The 24,402-nt window shown below is 42.5% G+C and overlaps 1 protein-coding gene across 1 annotated transcript in view; it reads left to right on the top strand.

Moving 5' to 3' along the window:
* Positions 1–21,175, top strand: part of RPAP1 (RNA polymerase II associated protein 1) — a 42,736-nt gene extending 21,561 nt beyond the window's left edge. Inside the window, exons 12-25 of the mRNA XM_074149315.1 lie at positions 979–1,161; positions 2,919–3,053; positions 3,232–3,411; positions 5,280–5,437; positions 6,662–6,841; positions 7,589–7,790; positions 9,705–9,814; positions 11,606–11,801; positions 12,539–12,688; positions 13,165–13,307; positions 14,571–15,375; positions 17,427–17,603; positions 18,300–18,356; positions 19,116–21,175. Coding sequence (XP_074005416.1) covers positions 979–1,161; positions 2,919–3,053; positions 3,232–3,411; positions 5,280–5,437; positions 6,662–6,841; positions 7,589–7,790; positions 9,705–9,814; positions 11,606–11,801; positions 12,539–12,688; positions 13,165–13,307; positions 14,571–15,375; positions 17,427–17,603; positions 18,300–18,356; positions 19,116–19,271 — 2,832 coding nt within the window. The 3' untranslated portion in view covers positions 19,272–21,175. The remainder of the gene's footprint in view (positions 1–978; positions 1,162–2,918; positions 3,054–3,231; positions 3,412–5,279; positions 5,438–6,661; positions 6,842–7,588; positions 7,791–9,704; positions 9,815–11,605; positions 11,802–12,538; positions 12,689–13,164; positions 13,308–14,570; positions 15,376–17,426; positions 17,604–18,299; positions 18,357–19,115) is intronic.
* Positions 21,176–24,402: the final 3,227 nt, after the last annotated feature.

The following is a 24,402-nucleotide window of genomic DNA, read 5'->3' as shown; positions in this document are numbered from 1 at the left end:
GCTTTAATCCCAAACTTTGTATTCCTGAGGGGCTTATGGCTTTCATCCCCTGTAGTCGGGCCTGTTCTGATCATGTTATACACTCACTCACCGACTTTGTTTAATACTGCTTTTTTTTTTTTCTTTCTTTCTTAATGTCTGAAAATAACTTGCACTTCCTTGGCACTTCCATTTGAAATCTTTCAGAACAGCTCAGGGTTTAGTTGAAGTTTACCAGTTCTTTTCTGACTAATGTGGTAGTTATTTCTGACTATCAGTTCAGGAAATGGAAATTTAAAGCAGTTATTAAGTAGTGCAAGCATTAGATTTGACTGTCTTTTATATTCTAAAACATTTTGGGGCAAGTAGTTCTGCTATGGGAGCAATTCCCTCTCTGAAGAGTTGAAAGCTCACTTATTGCAGTATTACACTAGGACTTGAGAGTATCTGACATTGTCATCAGCTATGAACAAAAAAGGGTCTTTTTTTATTTGCTGAAGCTGAAAGGCGTTCAAACAAACGCTGAATCAAACATGAACAGATACACCAGGGAGTCGTCATTTTAACATACTGATTTTTACATGATCATTCTATATTATTTGTGACCTAAGTTCCGTACAGGTCCCCAAATGGGAATAGAGACAATAAATACTGAATTCCAGTTTAACTTCTAACATCTTCATGGTTTATTTATTTTTATCCTAAACATTTTTCACTTAAGCTGTTATTTGTTACCTATGTAGTGAATTTAATTAACCTCACAGTTTCTGCTTTTCGTGGTTTCCCAAGTGTATAGGGTCATAGGTTAAAATAATTTCCCTGAAAAAACATTGCATTGTACTTGTGCATTTTTAGAATAACCTTTTTTGTTCTCCTGTTTTCCTGGGATTAGGTGGGAATCAATAAAGCATTCTGTAATCAAGAGCATCCTTGAAAATTTTGTCTTCAGTGATTTCTTTATGAAGAATTTTATTTTACATGCTTTTACTCTCCTTATAGAAATATCTTGATTGGACTTTCTCATGGTACCAAGGGATGGCTGCATTCCCCTTTGTCCCCAACAATGAGGAGGAAGAAGAGGAGGAAGAGGAAGAATTAAATGGAACAGAGAAGTCTCAAGATAAAAAGCTAAAGGATGAAAACAAGCCAGATCCAGATGTGGCCCGATACGATGTTGTAAAGGTAAGCACAGAGCTAGACCTGAAACTTTTTTAGGAAAATGGGCTCTGCACAGTGGCTGTGTGTGCTCTTGAAACACCTGCGCTCCTGTGTGTGCCATTAAGAACGTTCTGAACAAGAATCGGAACTCTTCCCTGCCTCTTGGATGTTACGTTTCTGTCATATATTACCAGGAGGGTAATTTCATTGATCTCTCTAATAATGTTGATACTTGACCTGTGTGGTTTCAGTATCATTAAGTATCTCAAACTTCTCTAGGGAAATTGGCAACAAGCACACTGACCTTGTAAGGCTTGCTGGAAGACTGCATACAAGCATGATTCTCAAGCTTGCTTACTTGAGCTAAAGGTGAAAATGTTCCAGACACTGTGAAAGTGTCTGTATGCACTTTTGTAAAGTTAAACGTGGGCATTACAGCTAGATAGTTCAGAACTAGTTACATTTGTATTGTGACATTCTTTTTGTATTTCACATAATGTGGCTACTTAGCGTTTTCCCAATTTCATTCTTCATGTTTGCATTTCTTAGATAAAGAGTTACAGCATTAGGAAGGAACTCCTCATGTATTTAAGCCTAATCCCGCATACCTGAGATCTAAAAATAGCAATCTTTGTTATCTCAAACCCAACCTTGGTGGTGCTAATGCAACTCTCCTGCCTGCTGCAATCGTTAGAGACTGTGATCCCATCACTTGAACACAGCCTCAGGCACATGGGTTGAATGGCACTTGGTTAAAAGCTTCACTGGGAAAAAGAATTCCTGTACTTGTGCATCTGGTCTCGTTTAGAGGCTTTGTGATTTCAGATGTATCCTACTAGGTGACACTTTAAAAAGCTTGACAAAAGACTTGAAGACAGAAGAGATGAGATCAGTTTCTGATTCTGGAAACAGTTGTGTGGTTCAGCATAATGGATTTTAAATTGTTCCAACTGGCCTGAACTCAGAAGATATTTGGGATAAAATTCTCCACTGTTATAATTGTTGTAAAATTCCATTTCACACCTGCTTATTGGCTGTTACAACCCAATACTCCACACAGTTCGAAAAGGAGTCTTTAAAATAGCAGCTGAGCTTGGTAAGGCCTAGAATTACAACCTTACTTGGCAAAACCTTAAAAGCGTTGGTACTACGACCTCAGGTGTTTTGGAGTTGCCTTTCCCTAGAACTAAGAATACATAATGCTGTCGTTTAAATTGAAGATTTGTTTTCTAGCACCACCACTGATCATGGTCTTCTGCTTTGAGGACCGTAAAGTAAAAAATCTCATCATCTCTCTGCATCTCTCTTTGCTGACTGCAAAATAGGGATTGGTGTCTGTTCTCTGCCTCTGTCAGCTTTCTCTGACAGACAGGTACTATCAGACAGGGCGCTGCATTAGATGGAGGTGTCTAGCCAAAGCGATTCAAGGAGTGTGAGAGCCCTTCTCAGCCACATTAGGTTTTACTAGTCCTTTATAGGCAAGGTTGTTTTCCTGTTCCCTGCTACTTACAGTTTCACACTCTGGAAGACACAAGTATCCAAACCCCACCATCTGGGGATTCAGAACAGAAGTTCAGTTGTTCCTGCTCTCTGGAGCTAACTCTTGCTCATTTGCTAGCCTATTGGGAAATCCGCAGAAACATCTCGTTGTTTCCCACTGGTAATTTTAAACCCTTCTCTCTGCAGAAGATGTAAGTTAATCTACTTTTGTTTTCCAGCAGCTGCAGTTCAGAGAGCAATGGTTAAGAGCATAATGGATTTTTTTTTTTCCCTCCTTTCAGGGACTTCTGAAGACACGGATCCAGCACCGGCTGAGGTACATCCTGGAGGTGGTAAGACCTGTTCCAACAGTAGTCCTGGATATACTGCACATCCTCACCCACATAGCAAGGCACTCCTCCGAAGCATGCAGCCAGGTAAAATCTCATATTGTACAGGAGCTCTGGAATGGTAGAAAAAGGTTTGAAAAAGGGAAGAAGCAAACAGGTAAAGCTAGGGCAAGGAGATTATAAAAACTTGTGTTTTACATGTGTCCTGCATATCTGTGTGATTTCATACCTTTAGTTATTTGTGCTGCCTGTTGTTTCTCTGCAGCTGCTTGACTGTCCTCGGTTGATTGAGACCATTGTCAGGGAATTTCTCCCTACTCAGTGGAATCCCCAAGTGGCTGAACCAGGGTGTTTACTCATGAGCCTCCATGGAGTTCCTTGTGCCGCTGCTATGAAGTTCATCAGAGTGTTGGCATCTGGAGGCCGAAATGCAACAGCCAGGCTGGTGAGTGATTCTCAGAAGAGCTTTTCTGATTGTGTCATATGATGATGCCTTCTGCTGTGTACCAGTAGAAAAGCTGTCTCAAGCTTTTCTCTGCTTTTTTTGTTTTACGTAGCACATTTATACAAAATCACAGCACAGCTCAGTAATACTGATCTACAGCAGATGTTTAGAGCACACATTGGTGTGTGATGCTCTGTACTCTCCCGTGTTCCTGTGATAGGCAGCTTAGGACTGTATAAACCAGAGATTTAGTTGTTATCCTTGTGTCTTACAACCCAAGTTGAACTTCCCTGCTATTCCTTTGTCTTAATAACTCTGAGGTCATTTGTCAGTATTTCCATCACCTCTTATCCAGTTCTGGACAGGTTTTCCACTTCAGAGATAATTGCATTCACTCATTTAGGTCATCACACTGGTGCTATAAATGTGCAATATCTACCAAGAGCAGCACCCATTACAGTGCAATGAGCACCTCTTAGGGGTTTTGGTTCAGTATTTTTAATAGCATCTAATAAATTGCCATCCAGGAGACTGCTAACATCAGCAGAAGAACACCAGTCTGTGCTGTAAAATACATAGAACAATGTGCTGATAATGGATAGTGGAGTATTTAAAGGCTGTTAAGTGGTGCTAGGAACATAATAGAAAATCTCTAAATTTTACTCTGTTTTAGACTTTTTGTACTCCAGGTGTTTCAAGGCATGTAAAAATGGCTTACAAGGTTCCTGCCACTCAGACTTTGGTTCTGTTGCACTCTCATCTGGCATGTTACAGGCACTTAGGCATGGGAATGGAAGATAATAAAAAACTAAATCAAAATCATCAATGTAGGAATTTATTTTAGCTAGCAACAAAATTCTTCCATCTTCCTACTCTGGAAGTAAATTTGACTTTGCCCCCTGTTCTGTAGGAGGGGTGGCAGAATTCAGTTTGATTCATCAGCTCCTTTGCTTTCTTGCTGGTGTGCATTGATTTCCCTACAAGATGTCTCTAAAGCATTTGAATTTTAAATTATCTATAATATGTCCTTGTGTTGTGAAAAAGACATTGTTATCTCATTTGTTTAGACAGAGCACACACCAGCTTTTGGATGTGTGGGAGAAGGAAAGAGAAGCTCTTTTTTTATGGTTAAGCAAAAATACCCAGTTGTTGGGGAGGATAAAAATTATTTCTAGAGAACTGCAAATGAGTCATGTCATGCTTAATTCAATACTAGAGTAACCTCAGAACATTTCCAAGGCATTAAAATTCTATAATCTTATAAAAGTAATAGGCAGGAGGTACTCTTTTCATAAAATAAACAGAATCATAGAAAGATTTGTGTTGTAGGAACTCTGAAAGCCATGTAGTGTGACCTCCCAAAAAGAGTATCTGCATCAATTCAATACTTTTGTATACATGGTTTTTCATAAGATACATTTTTACATGTAATCTTGACTAATAGAGTTCTATTTATGACTACCTAAAGAAGGATAATTATATATTTTTTTTAAAAAGTCAGTTAAGTGCTGCAGAGAACATCCAAAACAAGAGTGTGTGGGGGCTAGACGAACCTCGGTCAGGAGTGATTTAGGTGTAGTTGATTTTTGTTAGGAATGGATTAGGCAACACCTAGGCATCCCTTCCAGTAATGCTTCTCTCTTAATAGCCATTCATCATTTATTGATCCTTCGTAGTATGCTTCTTAAGGTTGCACAAGATAAAGACAGATTTGAACAGAGCAAGAGGAGTTTAGAATGAGCTGAATTGAAATCTGCAGTTCTTCTGGTGTGTCAGAGTAATGAGATAATGATGCATGCAACTGTCTCTATCCCTTTGTCTTTTTCGGTGGTGGTTATCTTCTTTTTTGTTTGTTTTCTTTTTTACAGCTTAACAAATTTGAAATGAAAAGCCGGTTAAGTCGATTTATAGCTGAAGACCCACTGGATCTGCTCCTGCCGAGGGAAGAAGCCATCAGGCTGAGCACCGAAGCCTTCCGGTTGTGGGCTGTGGCGGCTGGCTATGGTCAGGCCTGTGATCTCTACAGGTACAGGCCAAAGCTGGAGAAATGGGGGTGGAGGGGAAAACAGAGAAAATGGACATCCTTTTCCAGAGGGGCAAATAATAGGGATTTCCAGGCTCGGTCTCTTCCTTCAGGGAGTGTTATCTCCCTTTGTCCGGCCTCCTGCAGTAAAACTCAGTTTCTAAAGGTATTTGTGTTGAGTGTTGTCTCTTTTTTTTTTCCTGGTAGTTAGTTATCTCCTGTGTTTAAGCACTGGTATTTTGTTGTTTCTCCTCTGTACTATGGGAGATCACCGAAGGCATGAATAACCTATGCTTGTGTGACATCAAGACACGTAGTTTGCAGCACACCTAGGACTGAATCCGATGACCTAAAGGCAGTCTATGGGCAGCAGTCACCAGCATGCGTGCTGTACTGGGATAAGTCTGACCTACCTCAAGCATTGAATCTTCCTCCTATAGTTGCATTAATTTGGAAGCACAGAGATTGGCTATGCAGTTGCTCTGAAGAGGCGCAAAAGGGAGGCCGGTGTTAAGTTTCAGAAGGGAGATTCTCTTTCCACAGCAGACTGGGCTCCCTCAACAATTGGGTTGTTCTCCAGCCCAATCAGGTGTATATAATTTTTTAGCACTGTAAATAATATTGAGGAAAGAGAAATAGCAGAATATTCCTTAAATTTGCATGATGATAACTGTGGGTACTTTGGAGGAGAATTTGAGAACTAGGGAAACAAGAATAAAATAAAAGTAGTTTTTCCAAGAGATTGTCAGAATGCTTGGAGGCAGAGTATTAGGTAGGTCCCATTCGGATCAATTTGGAATGACAGTATTCTTTCTTTGTCATCTTTTTTCCATGTCTGCTTGTTTTTGTTATTTTGGTGGTGGTGATGGTTCTCATAATCTGATTTTAGCAATCTTTATAAGTATGTGATGGGAGGATGTAAAGAAGATAGAACTAGGATCTTCCAGTGCTGTGAATTGAAAGTACAAGAAACAATGGGCACAAATGGAAGAACAGGAAATTTCACTTAAGTGTAAATAAAAAAAATTTATTGTGAAGGTGATCCAGCACTGGAGCAGGTTGCACAGGAAGATTGTGGACTCTCCATCCTCGAAGATATTCAAAATCCATCTGGACGTGTTCCTGGGCGAACTTGCTCTAGCTGACCTGGCTTGCGCACGGAGTTGAACTATGGGTGATCTCCAGAGACCCCTTCTGACCTCATCTATTCTGTGATTCATACTATAGGGATCTCTACCCTGTGCTGGTGAGGATACTGCAGTCCCTGCCTGAATTGCTCAGCGCTTATCGTGGGAAGAGCCCTATGATTGAGTTGTTTGTCCAGCGAGCTACGGCAGTAGTTACTCTGCTGATACATGTGACGCAAACAGCAGGCTACGCGGCAGAGCTGCAGGCCAAGCTGAGCAGGTAGGCCATCTCCATCCAGTTCTGTGTACCTGAGTAGCTGGCATCCTGTCTTCCCCTTCTTTGGTTTGGAAACCTGGCTATAACCTTTTTTTACTTCATTTTGGATGGTTTACTGTCCCACATGTGAATTGTTGCATGGTGGAGTGTATAGGGGTATCTGGTCTGACAGCTCTATAACTGCTAGTCTAGTAAGAGACAGGAGTAAAAATCTGCATTGGGGCAGAAGGGCGGTGTTAGCTGAATGCCCTGCTGAAAGAAGCTAGGAAGTTCCTTTGACCTTCCCTTTGGGGAGAAGAAAGTAATTTCCCTGAGGTTTGGAGGAAGGAACCTCTTTGCTGAGACCAGGATGGGTCAGGATTAAGAGATTGTTTTGATAGACGTGAAAGCGGCAGGATTTGCTGAAGACCTGGGTACTTTTTCTGGTGAAAGGTAAGAAACTGTTTAACTAAGGCTGGGTACTGAGGTGGTGTGTCCAGTAAAACTAAAGCATAGCCCAAGGACAGAACAGTGAAGGTGAAGAAACTTCAGCTTTCATGAGTAAATTCTGCGTTTGTCCTTTCTGCCTAAATTGGTCTGGTCTGTGGGAATGTGCAAAGACTTTTTTTTTTCCCCTCATGGCTGTTGTTGGGTGTCACCTTCCAGACTACATGCAATTGGAAACCTTGCTATTAAAAAATCATAATTTAGAGAGACAATTGTTTTGGAGATGTATTCACTACCCTGTGTCATTCTTCCATTGTGTTTCAGTAACAGCTCAGAAGACAGTGAACAGGTTCCACCTCCTCCAGTAGCATGGAATCAAGTGTCAGGCTTACAGCCTTTCCTTGAGACCGGTCTGAAAAAATCCCTCCAGGAGATATCCCAGGCAGAAACTTGGCAAACTCTCCAGCCTCTGACCACAACTTATCTGATCTACCTGGGAGTTTACTACAGCTCTTGCAGCCAACAGGTAAGGCCTGAAAATGCAGGGTGGCTTTTCATCTCACCAGCATCAGGTTGTATATTACCTCTGAAAACCTGAACTTACAGGCAGTGCTGAAAAAGAGAGATGCTGAGGACTAGATTTTGTTTACCACAGCTCATATCTAGGCTGTGTGGTGTTTAGGGTCAGATAAGTCAGCTGATCCTTCACATTAGCGGTACCAAATATCACAAATATCTCAATCGAGGTATGTGGTATTGCTGTGACTGTTCTGATTTACTGCAGAGATCCAAAGCATGAAGCAAATAGGACCTAATTAAGCTTGGCAGCCCTTTCTCCTTGTGAGCTAAATCAAGTTGCGCATTTTTGCATTTTGCTGTGGTCTGAGAGCTTACATGTGGACAGCTAAACTGCAATAATCTGGTTGGAAGATTGAGCATTTGAGGGTCATGCCGTATGAATTTTGGATAGGAAACAATAAAGATAAATTTATTTGCTGCCCCAATGACATTCAAGGTCAAATTCTGTAACCCAGATACAGTTGTAGTATGTGACCAGAGAATTGCGGAATCTTTTAAAGTGAATTTACCAAAGGTGACACATCACTGCGATGCTGTTGAAGAATAATGTATTATACTTTAGCTACCTTAAAGATTCATGTTCTAAAGATGAATGAGTGTTTCCTCTTTTCGGCCAAGCTGACGTGCCCGAGTTCTGACCTGGGAGAGCTGTCTTCAAGGTGTGGGGGTAATTTAATGGCTGTAGTTAGTCACACTTCTGCAACTCCTCTGAAACTTGCCCAAAGTGACTGTTTGGTAGCTGTGGCTGGGGTGGAAACTGCCAGTATCTTTCAAATACATCTTCAGTGCACCAAAGTTTGGTAGTACCCTTCACATGCTGTCATTAGATACTGAGCATTAGAGGACCAGGATAACCAAGAAGTTAATATTCCTTTTCAAGCTTTATAGATATCCCAGAAGAGTGTCTGACAAAATAATTTAAGTCCTTGAACTACGGCATAAGATTTTTTTTATTTCCACTTGAAAAGAATTTCAATCATCTACCTGTGATTATCTTATCTGATTAATAAAAGTAAAGTTGCATGTAGCATGTTTGAATGGATGTATGCAAAAAAAAAAATCAACTCGTCTAGTAAATAGAGTAGTGTATTCTGGCACCTTGGAATATTTTTGTTAGGCTACTAAGAACTAAGGTTAACATCTTCGTGCAGATTTTACTGAGTTCTGGAGGGGGATTTCACCTGGGGAAAAATTAGATTTTAAGTTATAGAAGGTATCTCTATATCCTAAAGCAGCATTCTAATGAAGGGAAAGAACATTAAAATTTTCCAGCATGTTCCTTCAACCTGGAATATTGCTTACTAGGGTCGAAGAATTCGGATGGTTCTCTAAAAGCCACAAATCCTCTTCTGTGCAGTGTTCATCCACAGTCATGCTTTGATGGGTAGGTCAATTGCACTTTATACAGTGGATTTTTTTTTTTTTAATTTTTTTGAGACCCTCATGGTGCCACTCTGCTTTCTCAAGGTAGTTCTGATCACCTTTGTGTCATCTTCAAGTTAAATGGAAAGATCAGCATGTAGATGGTATGGGGAGGGGGGTTTAGCCCCTTAGGGCAATCTTATATTTAGGGAATCTTGATCCCAAGGATCCCATACCTTACTTCCTGACAATTAAGAAAGCTCTGTGATGTGTTTTAATACTTGAATGTGAGAACACCTGGAGGTGCCAGCTGTCAGCTTCCACACTGCCAGCAGTGAGGCCAGCTCTAACCTAGAGCAGTATCCCTGTATAGATGATGTGTTCTGGCAAAAAGATAATTCACACAGAGAAAGCAATTAAATCAACTTGTCTTTTTGCCCTCGCTGGAATGCCTTCATTCACCATCTTTTCCTGTCTTTCTCGATCCTGTCTTCTGCAGCCATCAGTCAATCCAATTGACTGCTTAGAGGAACTGGAACGTTTGACATCTGAGGTGCTGCAGCCCCTTCTCAGCCAGCCAGCCATGAGCAGCATGTGGGACTTGCTCAGGTAAAATAATTTCACTAAAATGCTGTTGCCAGAAGCCAAGGGAGCCTCATTTCTATCCTGTACTATTTCTATCCTGTACCCTGCTTTGTCCTCTCTCCTCACAGCAAATATCATGATGACCACAGAGGTTCTCCAGTTCTTCCTTTCCTGCTGGTGCTGCTGCAGGGTCTGCATTTCTGCCCTTCCACGTAGCTGTGTTTTTCATACTAATTTCAGAATGGCTTTGATTCTTCTTTGGTTTCGTGGGTTTAAAAAAAAAAAAAATAAAAAACCCTTCAATTTGAGTCCATCTTATGCTGGGGAAATGAGTGTGTCTGTGTGCATCTATCATTCACATGCTCTGTGTGATGCTGTTTATATAAAATAATATAGGCTCTTGTCTTTAAGCTCCTGCAGAGCTACACTAATGCCTTGAAAGCCCCTGTAGGAAAGTTTAAGGCCAGATACCAAACTGTTCTTTCAGACATTTGGACAATGTAAGCTTTGTCTCTGGCTCTAGAAACTATTCAGCACTGCAGATATTCTGTCTTTCTGCTGTAGAGGGAGCCTCCCGACTAGCTTGTGATCAGCCCTCTGGAGAGGGGGAGTCTGAAAGGCTTAACTTGTTGTCAGGGAGACATCCTGCTGCTTCTGAGAACATCTGATATAAGGGCCCTTGAACTCTTTGGTTTTAAGTGGTATTTGAATGGTCACCAAACAGTTTGGCCCGTGTTCTTTCATGACTAACTGAGGTATAAAGCTCTTAGTACCAAAGCTTCCAGCACAAGGGCACTCATTAGACCCGTTCCTTCTTGTCCTTGAGGTCTGGAAACAATGGATTTGGTCAGCCTGTAAAAGCCCATCGACAAGAATTCTCCTAGGCTGTTCTTAACCCCTGGATGGTAAAAACGAAGAGTCAGCTAATCCCCGCCTTAATATTTTGACAACCTTGTCTTAAACATTCTGGTCAGATTAGGGCCAGGAGTTCAGGGTACTCTCTGAGCCCCAGATGTGTTCATGCATCTCCTACATGGGTAATGCCCGTGGAAGGAAGAGCAATGCATTTAAAGAATTAATTCTGTCATAGAATAACGAAATGGATTTTTGACAGGATTTGCCCTACTGGTTTTGCCACTACTGTTGAGCAACATTCTTGTGGTCACTCTTCCTTGTAGTGGTCTTGCCTGTACAGACATTGTATGTCTAGTGCGGGCCCCGTAAGCGCTGCTGGTATGAAAAGTTCTGGTTTTGCCACGGAGAGTGAGCACACACACCAGGAGCAGTATGCACGGTCATCTTCATGTACTTTTAAAGCTAGGTTCTTTCTGAATAGACTTTAAAAATACGCATTTCATGAGTACATAAGGGGCAGCATTTTTGCCATGTCAGTTTTAGATTTAAGCTGGCTTTTTGACTTTGCCTGCTGGTTTATTATTGAACTGTCTTGACTGGGTGGGAAGCTTCATTAGCTTGGTTTACGTATGTACATGGGGAAATGTGTGTTTTTTCTAATCAAAGGCCCAATGCTTTTAAATGTTTGACATCAGAGATGTATCACTGCATCAGTATTTCTGCACGTCATGAACAATTTAGCTGAAGATTAGAATTCCTGACAGTTCACTGGCATTGGCTTGTATGGTGATAGTGCTTACTTGACCAACAGTGATACTAGTGTTTTTCTTGCACAGTCTTCAGGGCTTCTATCGTACTGCAGCGTGTGGCACGGTCCAGATAGTAACATTTCTACAAGATAATTCTTCAGCAGTGAGAGAGCCTTTGACCTGACCCCTTTCTCTTTATCTGTTCCCACAGGCCGTGTTCTGCTTTGTGCAACCCTCTGTCTTGTTCCCCAGCACCGGAATCTGTCTCCAGCATTGCATCTCTGAGCTGCACTGGAGGCAAACCTCCTTTCAGTCTGGTTGGCTCCAAGTCACCTTTTCCTTTCCTCACTGCCCTCCTATTTCTCATCAATAGCATCACTCACATTCACAAAGGCCTGACCAGCAAGGTGAGAATAGACTTTTTCACTGGAAGTTCCAGGTGAATGATGATACGCTTGTAAGGGAGGTTAGTATTTGTATCCTCCCAGGCTTAAGAGTGATGTTAGGAGGACTATTAAAAAGGAATTGTTGTGTATTTTTGTTTTAAAAATATCGAACTACTGTAGAGAGAAATACCCCCATTTTCAGAACAGGTGGGACAAGGCTCTGAAAAATATCTGTGAATTCCGATATCCAGTTGACACTGGGAAGATGGATTTATAGAGCAGGTGATGAATGATGATGACACTTAAAGGATGGATTTATAAAGAACGTTGAGAGGGCTTAAATAACCGTTGTTTGGCTAAAAATAAATAACTGAGTGTCAGAGGAGAAAAGGGATGGTTGAAGCATATATAACAAAGAAACATGGGACAAAATTAAACAAGAGAGTGAGTGTGTACTGTAGTGGCTGAAGAGAACTTCTTAAGCCACTGGCCAGACTTCTGCCTTAAAAAGCAGTATGGAAAATGTAGACAGTGATTATTGGTACCTGTGGTGGGGATGGTCACGACAGATGCACGTGAGACCTGAGGCAGAAAAGCAGATATTCATCAGACTATTTTTAATTATCTGTTTTGGAGTAGCCAACAGGAATTCTCATGGGAGAAGTTATGGGGTAGGCCTTGGAGAGGGCTATGTCTTACTTTCCTCCAACCGTGAACTGTCTTAGTAGTATTTGTCTCCACTTCTGATTCCTTTATAGTACAGCTCTGTGCTGGGCTTCGGAGGCTTGAAGGATTATCTGCACCAAAGCTGGCAGACTGGACCTCCCTCTGTAACTCCCTCATCTGCGTGGATCCTGCGCCATGAATATCATCTGCAGTACTTCGTGTTAGCATTGGCTGGGAGAATGGTATCATTATTAGTCTTTTCATTTCTTTTACCCAAGGAATTGACTCCACCTGGCCTCTCCCACACAGTGTGTCAGACTGGCAACTGGTCTTTGCATCCATGTTCTTTCTCATGCCTGACTTAGGTCTGGTGACTCTTCAACTGTCTCTTATGTCCCATTAGCAAATAATATCTTTACGGTTAATGATGTGGGAATTTAGATCCAAAATACTTTGGATGGCAGAATTATATTTTTGCCTGTCTTTGGACTACAGGGAGAGCAAAGTTTTCAAGTGTGCTGCTAAAAAGATGTCTGACTGTCGAAGACAATCAGGGGCAGCAGAAAGATCTCAGTATGAAAGCTGACAGTTCTTCCCATCTGCCTTAGTCTCTCACTTCCCAGCGAGGTCTATGTCTCGATTGACTCTCCTGTCCTTGTTGATTGCCTTGTTGACAAGTGATACAGTGCTTTTATCTGTTGTTTTGTTTCCTGTACAGGCAGGCTCTTGTCCGGATTACACCCAGCATGCCTCCCTCCATCACTGTGTTGCCATGGCATTGCTAAGCCGACTGTTGCCAGGGAGTGAGCATCTGGCTTACGAGGTCCTACTGGATCTTGCCTTTAACCCAGAGTTTCTTCTGTAAGCTTTGCATTTTTTCCTTTCTGTAGTCTGGTGCATGGAAAAACTTGGGAAAATTGAAAAAGCACCTGTTGTCACTGCAATTTTGTCATAATTTTTGGCCTTTCGTACGGTCTGCATTCAGATTTTAGTTACTCATTGGCATATTCACCAGTCATGGAGCCTTCTAGTCAGACCAGCAGTGTGGTTGCAGATTTCTCTCCGATGTACTGATGTTGAGGAATGTGACCAGTTTCTTTTGATCTCCTCTGTGGCAAGAGTGCTGTGATTCCTGACAGAATTGATTCTTACTAAGGCCCAGCATCTGCTGTCCTAAGAGTAGTGAGTCTAGAAAATATATGGGAGTTTGCCATAGCCTGAAAAGCTTATTAAATCTTCCTCAAACCCTTATTATACAAGTTCTTACACAAATTTTTGCTGATTTGACAACTGCGATGTCTTCCACCTTGCACTGGAAGAAATCATGAGCATCTCAAATGTGAAGCCTCCCATGTCTGGCCAAGAAAATGGTAGCAGTTTATCATTTTCATCACAATCTCTTTGAAATTTGCCATGGTGCGTCCCTGTAGGAGATTGGGCCAAGGTGATACTATAGTTTTCTAGGAAGAAAAGGAAGGAAAGTTTTGGGAGTTGTTTGGGTGGATTGTTGGGTTTCTTGTTGTTTGGTTGATTTTATTTTTCACAAGTACCCACTATAGAGCTACCACTTTATGAGAATTTGGCGAGTAATCTGAGACCATGGTTGGTCTCTTGTCTGAGATTGTGGCACATGGATTTGACAAACACCATCCCCCTCCTCCAGTTTAACTGCCAGTCTGTATGGCTCCCCTGACCTTGCCACTGCCAGCTGCAAAGCTACTCTTTGGAGAATTGTCTTCTTGATTCATGTAGGCCTTATATGATGTGTGGTATTTCATCTCAGCACCCTGACAGCTGTGTGGGTAAGTAGACTGCCACTCTGGACAAGGGGTTGCATCATCCACACCAGATTACTGGCATTGTGTAGAGGTTTTTCATGGCAAAGCCTTAGTGTTGCTAACTCCCAATGTATTTCTGTGCATTTACTGTAAATACCAAGATAGCTGATGCTTTACAGGCACTTAGTATTATCATAGCTGAATGCTGTAGAAAGTGTTGCAAGTGCTGTGCATATACTACTCTCCCTGATCCAGGAAGATTGTAGAGATGAATTTCTGTGGTATTTTGTTTGTTTGGTGGTTGCTTTCATTGTTTTTTAAACTTACGTTTATCTTTATCTTCCAGGGAAGGGAAAGCTGGAGGGCCAGAAGCAGCTGACTTCTCTGATATCCTGCATCTGGGTACCAGTGCCAAACTGGCACAGCCTGGCTCTGCAGCAGCATTTTTTTCAAAAGCTACTCGTGGTGCCCTGCTGAAAGAATCATACCAGAATCTGCCTTTCATTCGCTCCTGCTACCTTTCTCATTTTGTCCACTTGCAGCCTACCCTTATGCGTTCCCAAGCATCCTACCAAGGACGGAATTACCTTGTCCAGTCAATGCTGCTTCCTGAGGTCAAAGGGCCCATCCTGCCTTCAGACTGGCCGTTCTTTCCACTTATCAGCCTCTACAACAAAGTGACTAATGCAGAGACACGTGGGGCTGTACTGAACTCTCTCCCGCTTGATCTCGTAAACACTGTGACCTGGAACCTTCAGTGGGTCTTGTTGCTGGAAACCTGGCGTGCTAAAACCCTTCAGAGCATCCCTACAGCTGCCAAACTTGCACGGCTTATGTGTGTCTTCCTCACAGGCAGTGACCTCTTTCTAGAAGCACCGATCCACCGCTATACAGCTGCCCTTCTCTCTGTGTATTGCCAGCCCAAGGCATTGGACTCCCTGAACTTGGATGCTCCTCTCCCTGGTTTGGCGTCCTTCCACGATCTCTATATAAGTCTTCTGGAGCAGTTCGAAGGTGTGTCCTTTGGAGATCCACTCTTTGGAGTCTTTGTTCTTCTGCCCCTACAGAAGCGTTTCAGCGTTCATCTGCGTCTCTCTGTTTTTGGAGAGCACACAAGTATCCTGCGGGCACTGGGAGTGCCGCTCCAGCAGGTAATCCTGGCTTATCGTAGCTGCCTGTCACTGCATATTTCTGGGTTAGTAGGCTCTTGCCTGTGTTTCTCCAGCCTTGATTTGGGCATCCTCCCAGCTCTTCCCCTTCATCCTCATCCCTACTTGTCCAGTGGAATAATCACGCTTTCTTTGCTTAGAAGCTTTTCATTCTCCCTGAAGAAAGTCCAAGGCATGGAATGTAAAATAGAATAGTAATGGAGAGCAATGTTCTTTTGATTTAGGGCTGTGACAGCAGTGTATACATTTTTGTTGTTGTTATTTCTCTCTTTTTTTTTTTTTAATTTTAAATTAAAAGGCTTGATTGACTGTAAGTCTGAAGAACAGAGTCCAGCCCGTGTAGGTGCAGGCTCTTGTCACATAATCATTTCCAGAAACCTGTCGAACTTTGTTTTGAGAGCAGATAGTTGTGTAAACATGGAGGGCAGGAGCTGTGAAATTGTTCAGTCTTTAGTGGAAACTGTCCCACAGCCTGCTTGGTCTAACAATTGAGAACATCTTTGTAATTTATGGCCTGTATATATAAGGGCTAGTCTGCACCCCATGTTCTTCTGCCAGCCATAACCTTTCCCTTAAATAAGTCACCTCTGGTGAAGGCCTTTTCCTTACCCAATGCATGGACAGACTGTCATTTTTCCCTCTCAACCATGTTTCCCCATTGAATTACACTGTAGCTGTGCTTTGCTGGGTAACTCAGCGAGAAAATTTGAAGCGCAAGACTGCATTTCTTTAGAATGAGCAGAGAACAAGAAATGGAATTTAGCTGGCTTTAAGTTCTGTGTCAGTTGACAGACAATACTCGATCTAGCCAAAATGATTGCTAACTCAAAGATAACCTTTCAAAATCTGTTTTCTAAACATCTGTGAGCCAGCAGTTTATGTGAGATCAGTACTTTCCATTGTGTAGTTGCAGTGCTTCTGCTCTGGTTGTAGTATCCCTGCGGCCAGTTTTTCTATATCATTATGGCCAGATGAGCCTTTGTTTCTTAAAACAGGTAAGCCAAGATATTCTGACCTGCTTCTTGTAGTAAGCTCTCTGTTCTCTTGATGTTCCCATTAGCCCTTCCCTGTCTCTATTCCAGTTCCACAAATATATGTAGGAAAAAAGCTGAACACCATATTGCAGGTGAAGGTCTTGATTCTATGTCACATGCTTTATCTTGTCTTGATCCCTCAGCACCAGATCCCTCAGTACCATCAGAATTGTGGCATGTGTTACAATGGAAAACATTTCAAAGCAGATTGTTTTTTATGTGCTTAGAAATTTTTCTAAATGCCAAATACTATGTTTTGGAAAATTTGAGCAAGATCACTTGAGGAGGTGGTGTTTGTTTGGGTTTTTTCCTTTTTGTCTTAAGTTGAGTTAAATGTCCTGGTGGGCGGACTGCTTTTTGAATTGGGTAAAATTAATGATTATCTTTAATCATGTAAAGAAGATGCTCTAGAGCGAAATATGTAATTTTAGCCCTAGAGAACTTATCTCAAAATTGAGAAGAATGAAAATTGGACTTCTGGAGAGGGGAGAAGCAAACAAAACCCAGTTGTTACTAAAAGCTTTTCTAAGCTTTTTTTCAAAGCTAGACAGTGAAGTCAGAAAACGTTGGAAACTTCACTTAACAACGGCATTAACTCTGGTGCATATGTCTGCTTTCATTCTCTGGCTAAATGCATAGGTCAGTTTAAGCCTCTCCGGTACGTTGGCAGGATGCAGTGCTGTTGAAAGGAAGCACTCTATCTCCTCGCTTTGAAACCACTCTTTTTACCTGTGCCAAAAACCAACTGGGGTGATATGACCAGTAAAACATCTCTCCATAAAGCCAAAGTCTCGAGGATGCTTTGTCAAAGGCATGTCACATTAGTCAGTGTGGGCGTTAACAGCTCTGCTCCGAATGGGGGTTTGTGCCACCGAGGCACATCCTGTTATACAGGAGTGCACACACAAGGGCACCCTAAAGTCATGAGCTTCCCCTTACTACTTAGACCCTGACGAAAATTGTAATGTTTCCTCTGTGTGTGCGTGTATGTGTTTGCAGTTTCCTGTGCCTCTCGAGCGATACACCTCCCCTCCTGAAGATAACCTGAACCTCCTGCGACTCTACTTCCGAACACTGGTCACTGGTGCACTGCGCCACACCTGGTGCCCTGTTCTTTACGTGGTGGCTGTGACTCATGTGAACAGCTTTATTTTCTCCCAAGACATCACTACAGAGGTAGGTAATGGATAGCAGAGCCTCAGGGCTGGAAGTTTTGGGTTTTTCGTCTGCTCTTCCCAAGGATCCAGTGTGGCTTGTGGTGAATCACTGACCCTGGGCTTGAAAACAAAGATTGTGAGCAAGTGTTTGAGTACTGGTCAGCTGTTTGAGAGTCCACATATGAGATAACAACTTCTGTTCATTATACCCTAAAGTCCTTGTAATAATGGTAGTCAGTCCTACATAAATCTTTGAAGTCGGCAACTACGTGGGCTATGGTGGTGGGAAAAGAATGAAACAGAGAGGATGAGGGAGCTGATCAGGCAGAGAGAGCTTGTAATAGATTTACCCTCTGCCTGGGGCAATCTTAAGGTGCAGAGTACTCTTTCCTTTCACTTTGCTTTAATAACCAAGCAGAAGCCCTCATGTGGCCTTGGGGCCTCTAGGAATGGTTACTTGTGTTAATGATTCATCTCTGATCTACAGTTCTGCCTGAAAGTTGAGAAGTCAGCTGAGTTTCAGGTTAGGGGAAGGAGAGAGGCAGGATCCAAGCAAAAGCCATCTCAAGCCCTTTCTGATGGAACAAGCTGCACTTTGGAGCATCATCATAACAAGCAAAGCATCCTCCTGGATTGCTGTATGCCCACAGGCAAAGGTAGCATTGTGCCATATTAAGCAAAGTATGTGTAAGCAAAGTATGTGTTTTGTTCCCAGGAGACTGATGCTGCTCGGAAAAGCATGCTGAGGAAGACGTGGCTGTTGGTGGATGAGGTAGGATCTCTAAGGTTAGGATCTCTAAGGTTCTGTCTGTGCCACTGGGATTTGATTTTCAGATACGGTACTCTTACAGGTTAACCTTTGGTTTTTGAAATTTGTGTTTAACTACCTTGCTAGTTTTAGAGAAGACTAGCAGCAGGATTTTGACCTGTGATGGCTATAAGTGTTGTTATCCAGCTCTTGTAGTAATTGAACTCAAAGCACTGAGCCTATTGGAACCGAGATGAAACTCCCGTACTGTATTTCCATGCCTCTTGCCTAAGCACTGTTATATCTACATAGTGAGAGGTGCTAGAGGGATGATTCTAGCACAACTATGAAGAGGTGTTCTTTGGATGCCTCCCCGGAAAAGAACAAAACAGATGTAAGGTATCACTCTTTCTCAGGGAACTTGCCAAGGTCTATTATTTGTGTGACAGAATTGGGTCATTTGGCCCTTCATGTTTAGCGTCCAGGGTAAATTCTTAGCTCCCACTCAAAACCCCATTTGGGCTTTTGGCAAGAAGTGACTGTTGAGGGGTTGTCAAAGAGGCGGTGGAGTTGTGTTCAGAAGACGAAATCTCATGCAAATCAAAAGTGAATTTTCTTGGAAGAAACTCATCTTTTATAGTTCTTCTATTGAAGATGATGCATTAAATATGTTGGGTATGATGGGATTGTACTATCTGGCAGGTCACTATGTTGTGTTGGAGACACGGTGGGAAAAGATTAGACTTTTCAGACATGCTTAATGGCCTCTATTTCTTTCTTCAGACCTTGAAAAAGCACCTACTCTACTACAGGCTGCTGAATGCAGAGAGCCCTTTGGGATTTGACCTTTATGAGCAGCTCCCTCCCATGCGACTGAAGTACCTGCAGATGGTGACACAGAAAGAAAATAAGGAGAATGCACCAGCGCTGGTCTCATAGCAAAACACTTGTGCAAGGAGAAGAATGGAAGAGCTCATATGCTTCACTGATGAAACTATGTGCAGTTCAGACAGTTTCAGTGTCATACCTGGACACTCTTGACATCTTTGCAAAGTGAAGCACTAGTAGAATGCTCCCAGCCCTGCAGAACGATTCACGTCATCTCAAGATATGGCAATATGTGTGTGTGGCTTCTCCATGATGAATGCTGGAGCATTTTCCTCCATTCTCTTTCAGGTTCTTCTCCTTTTCCCCAGAGAAGGTGAGAACGTGTCTGAGAGGCACTGAACTGTTGAATAAACTGAAGGAAGTTGAAAAGCTATTTTGTTCAGTCAGGCTGGAGACTGGGGGTTCTCAAGGTGATGACTGTCTTTTCCAGATCTTTCTCTTGCTTTTTTTGTACTGAGTTTTGAATGGTCCTTTCCCCACACTATCCCCTGCAAATAAAATGACAATATAGCCGGGGAGAAGCTGATCTTGAGAGCTTTTTCTTTTTATTAAAAAAATATATATATACAAACAGCTTCTCTAGGACAGCGTTCTGTGCACGCAGTCAGTCACACAGACATTGTGTCAGACCTCTAAGAAATAATCGTTACAATAGTTCCTACTGCAGTGGTACAAACACTGGATATCCTCCCTTGGCTGTCTTTTGGATAGTCTCTAAACTGCTTTTTTTTCTCCCTTAATTTGGTTACATGTATAACAAGGTCAAAAATAATTTCTTTGCAGGGCAGGATGCTTGGCAGTAACTACTCCCCATTAGAGGAAAAAACCTATCTGCTTGTTTAAGTAGAATATGTATCGTTTGCCCTCTAAGAAGAGGAGATTGTAATATAAATTTTAAAGTGGAGTTCCTAAGCTTAAACCTAATTTTAAGAATTCCTAATTTGATCCCACTTCTACATCCAAATTCTGTATTGCAGCCTCAGACACAAGGGCTACAAATATAGTGCCCTAAAGGCTCATCACAAGTGCCAGGTCAAGTCCAGAATTTACCCTAGGTGTGATCTCACTGGATGTTTTGTTTATATCCAATAATGTTTTGCAGAACAGCAGTCACTCTGGCAGACTTTCGTTTGGAGAAGTTACTTTTCTGAGCAAAACTTGTTAAAGTTATTTCTTTTCTTTTTGTTCTTATGCATAAATACCTCTGAAAGGTGTGGGGTGATGCCTACCCCGAAGGTCTAAGCTTCTGTCTTATATAGAAAACAGGTCAAGCTAGCTTCCCTCCAAAGAAACCGTGCCTATATTAACCTTGCTCCAGTGAACATCGTAATAAGAGTGTGAAACACTGTTAATAGGCCAGCTGGTAATTGTTGAAATTGTTCCAGACAAGAAACAAATTCCAGCTAGCAACTTTATGGCTGTAGTGCTGTCTTTGCATTGGCAATTTTCTAAGTGTACCAGTCTGCCTCAGGTTGCCAGGAAATAGACCATTTCATCTTTTTTCCTACTTATTTCGGATAGGACATGGGTGGAACTGATGTGTCATTTTAATCTATCTTTTTTTCCTTTTTTTTTCCTTCTGTTGCAGCTTTTGATCTGTGGTTTCTCTCTGCTGCAGGTCAATGGCACATAAAGTAACAAAAGCACAGTGGTCAACATGGGTTTTTTTATTTGTTAATTATTTTTAAAGTACTCGATGTGATTAAAAGTTTAATCAAAGGCATTCAAGTTTTTATTCTGTCTCAGTGGCAAGAGCCCAGCAGTTGTCTTGTCAAGAGCAATGGATGGTAATATTTAAGGACTCCTAGCTGCCCATTGAAGAGCAGACTTCATCAAGGACTTTGCCTTCTGCTTTTCAGACCTCTAGTTATAAAACCTTTTTCAGTCCTTTGTGTGATGCAAAGTTGAGTTTTGTAATGTGTACAGGGTCTAAATAAATATTTTGATATCTCTGCAGGTGTTTTTTGGAACTATGAGAATGTTCTCCTTTACTTAAATAATTTCTTGAGTTTGGATAGTTCTGTTTGCAGTTTATCAGTATCTTGGGAATGGTGCTGCTGTGAGGAAATGCACTAAGCTTTGGAGCTCTGTAAGAGAACTCTTCAAGCCAAAGGCAGCATCCTGCTTGTGGGGGGGGGTCAGTAACAGAGGGTACCAAGTACTGTGTACTTGGGGGGGAAGGTGCAGGGTGGGTATTATGTGACCTGTCACGTGCCACAGGTGGGAAGACAGTAATAAACTGTCCGTGGATGGTATTTGTAGGTGATGAGAGAGGAGGTAGATTTCATTTATTTTGTGAACTCTGGGAAGGAAGAGATCAGGCTTTTGCCTGATTCTCAAAAGCCCCTCTTGTTCCCAGATGTTTTTCAAGCCATCAATCTATGCCCAGAAAATACCTACATCTTTTGACATGAAATTCTGATGCAATGGAAGGAAGGAAGCGAAAGGATCCCAGATCATTTTGCAGGCACCCTTATGTGCAGAACATTCTAAGGATGCTGCATGTGAGCCATAAGCTTTTGACACTGGGTGTCACTTGAGATGGTGCAGCAATACTAAGCTTGAATTTTTTACGGCTTTGGGCAGCCTTGTACCAAATTTCTCTGCAGAACACTAGAGGGCATTGCTTTATCTAGTTTAAATGCAAACTTTCTTGGATTCAGCGCAATTGGGACGTAGCCAAAAAACAACTAACCCTTAAATCTGGTTTGAATTTTCTGCGTTTTTAATTTTTGCATATACTTTTGGAGAAAATGTGGAGAATTAAGTAATTTTTGATGTAATTGGTTGTTAAGCATCTTTCAGTGCTTTGCCAGCAGGAGCATTTTGGAAAAATCCTGATGGAGTGAATGGAAGCTTAAAACTTAAATTGAACGCAGTGTGAAGCAGGACCAAAGTGTGTCAGTTCTGTTAATCTAGTTTAATGCTGACCAGAGTAAGTGAGGAGATGAAGAAAATGAAAACTGTCCCAAAAATTAATGTGACTTCTTAACTCCTTATCAAAAGCTTAAGATTTCTTGGAGAAGAAAATAATTCTGCTGAAATAAGACCCACAAATAGGTTTCTAGTTTTGAAGTGGTCCGAACTCAGAACACCAACAACCAAGTAAAAAAATCCCTCCAGATGCTGTCTCTTAATTCTTCAAAAGAAAAAAAAAAAAAAATCCCCACCATCTTTGGTCCTTTGTGACTGGAAAATGCTTAGTTTCATTAAAGTTACTGATGTTATCCCATGCAGGAACAGTGGGAATCTGTACTGGGACAAATTCGGCCAGGACTGTGATCGAAAGCAGCAACAAAGTGGTTTTAAAAACAAGAGATTGGTTGGGCTGGAGATGAGCTGAAGATAAACCTTCTAGTATTGCTGTTTCTGGACTAATGCATTCTGGCTGGCCATTTAGTATCGGGCAAACCTTTAACACCTTTTGCTGATTAAGTCATGGACAGAACAAGCCGTTAAGATGTGGGTGTGTAAATATAGCACGGGTCAGACAAATGCATTTCTTCTGGTGTCAGACAGAAAGTAGAGCAGAAAGGCATGTTAATCCTCACTTTTGCTCCTTTCTGGTTCTGCAAAGTTCTCCTTGGAAATCTCTAATCAATAAAGTGGTGCTGCCTCCAGCTGATAGTCAAATTTGGGAGCAAAACATGTTTTCTTTCCCCTTACAGAACCTCGTATAAGCTCTCCGTTCACAAAGCTGGGCCTCTGATATCCCTTTAAAAATAACTTCATGCTAATTTACTGGCCTTTGCCCTAGCTTATAAAAACTGGCTTTTTTTCTTCCCACTTTGAATGCAGAATGAGCTGTGGAGACATACTCTGAGAGCTGCTGTTTTGTGTGATGAGCGGTGTCTGTACACAGGGGTGAAATGACCACCATGTGCTCCCCTTCCTTCCTTTTTTTGTGATAATCTTGAGTCTAAAACAGCTGTTGCAAAAATGCTGCATGTGGATTTCTGGCCAGCCCCAGCTCAAAGAGGAAAAGAGCCCGAAGAGACCAAATTCAACCCAGCTGGGGTTGTGTGGTCTGAAAGGACTAGACGCTGCACCAGCAGTGTTGTGGTAAGCCTCCAGCAGACCCCAAGCAATAGCCATGTGCAGGTTATTAACAAACAAAGGATGTTTTAGAGTGGCACCTGGTCTGTCTTTAGGTCTGGTTCTTTATTTTCTGCCAGGGCGTAACTAGCAGATTCCGACAGACACCTGTGGCTCCAGAGACCAGAGCAATGTCCTTTATCCTGCCCCTGGGCAGCTTTTTTGCAGTGCTCTGTGGTCTGTTGAGCAACCAGCTCAAAAGTCCTGTCAGGGTGATGGATGCTTCCTGTAAGGACTGTATATAGAGATCATAATGAAGTCTAAGGTGTATGAGGAAGGCCAGGGACACCTACCCTCTGTGTCCCCCCACCCCAGTCTAACATGGATGACAAACCAGAGCACTGACGCTGATGCTTGTCAAGCAGCAGCTTGTCCCACCCACAAAAAATAAAAGGGAGCTTGCATGACCTAGAAGTGCTGCTGTGTCAAGGCATGGCCGTGTGTGTGTGTGCTAAAGTCTAAGGTTGGTATATTAATTGCTTGTTAGATGGGAAGGCAGTTTTCTGGAAGAGCCTGGGGGCCTGCCCTGGGGGGCGGCAGCTGTGGGGCTGGGCAGGTAACGAGGGACACCTGGAGCAGGAAGGGGCAGCACCAGCCCTCAGAGAGCTTGTGGAGGGGCAGCAGCAGTGGTGACCAGGAGGAAAATACCATGTTTCATCCATTTTATCTGCTTTTCTAGAGCACCGAGTGGCTGGCAGGGGCTGTGGAGGCCGCAGACCAGGTTGGCAGTGTTAAAACATGTTTTGTGTGTTGGGGCGGCCATGTTGGGTCAAGGCTTTTGCCCGGCTGAGGTGATTGCTGTGTTTTTGGGGCTATACTGGTGGTTGCCTTGTGCCAAGGATGGAGGGAGGGAGGGTTGCCTGAGTTCTCAGTCTTGTGCTCATCCCACCCTCATTGAGGCCTTGCTTTGTTGGGGTGGTCTGCAGGGTCCCTGGGGTGCACTGAGGGGATGCTGGCCGGCCCCAGGCTCCTCCGGCCGCTTGGTGGTGAGAAGGCAAATCCTGGTGGTCACTGAGGTGATGAGGGAGTGGGAAAGCAGGTACTGGAGGTTCCACCACAGCGCAACCTCACTCCCCAACTGTAGAGA

This window comes from Numenius arquata, chromosome 6, assembly GCF_964106895.1.
Source record: "Numenius arquata chromosome 6, bNumArq3.hap1.1, whole genome shotgun sequence".
In the NCBI taxonomy this organism is placed as follows: Eukaryota; Metazoa; Chordata; class Aves; order Charadriiformes; family Scolopacidae; genus Numenius; species Numenius arquata.
Note: the sequence above shows the minus strand (reverse complement) of the source record. Positions and strands in the feature narration are given on the sequence as shown.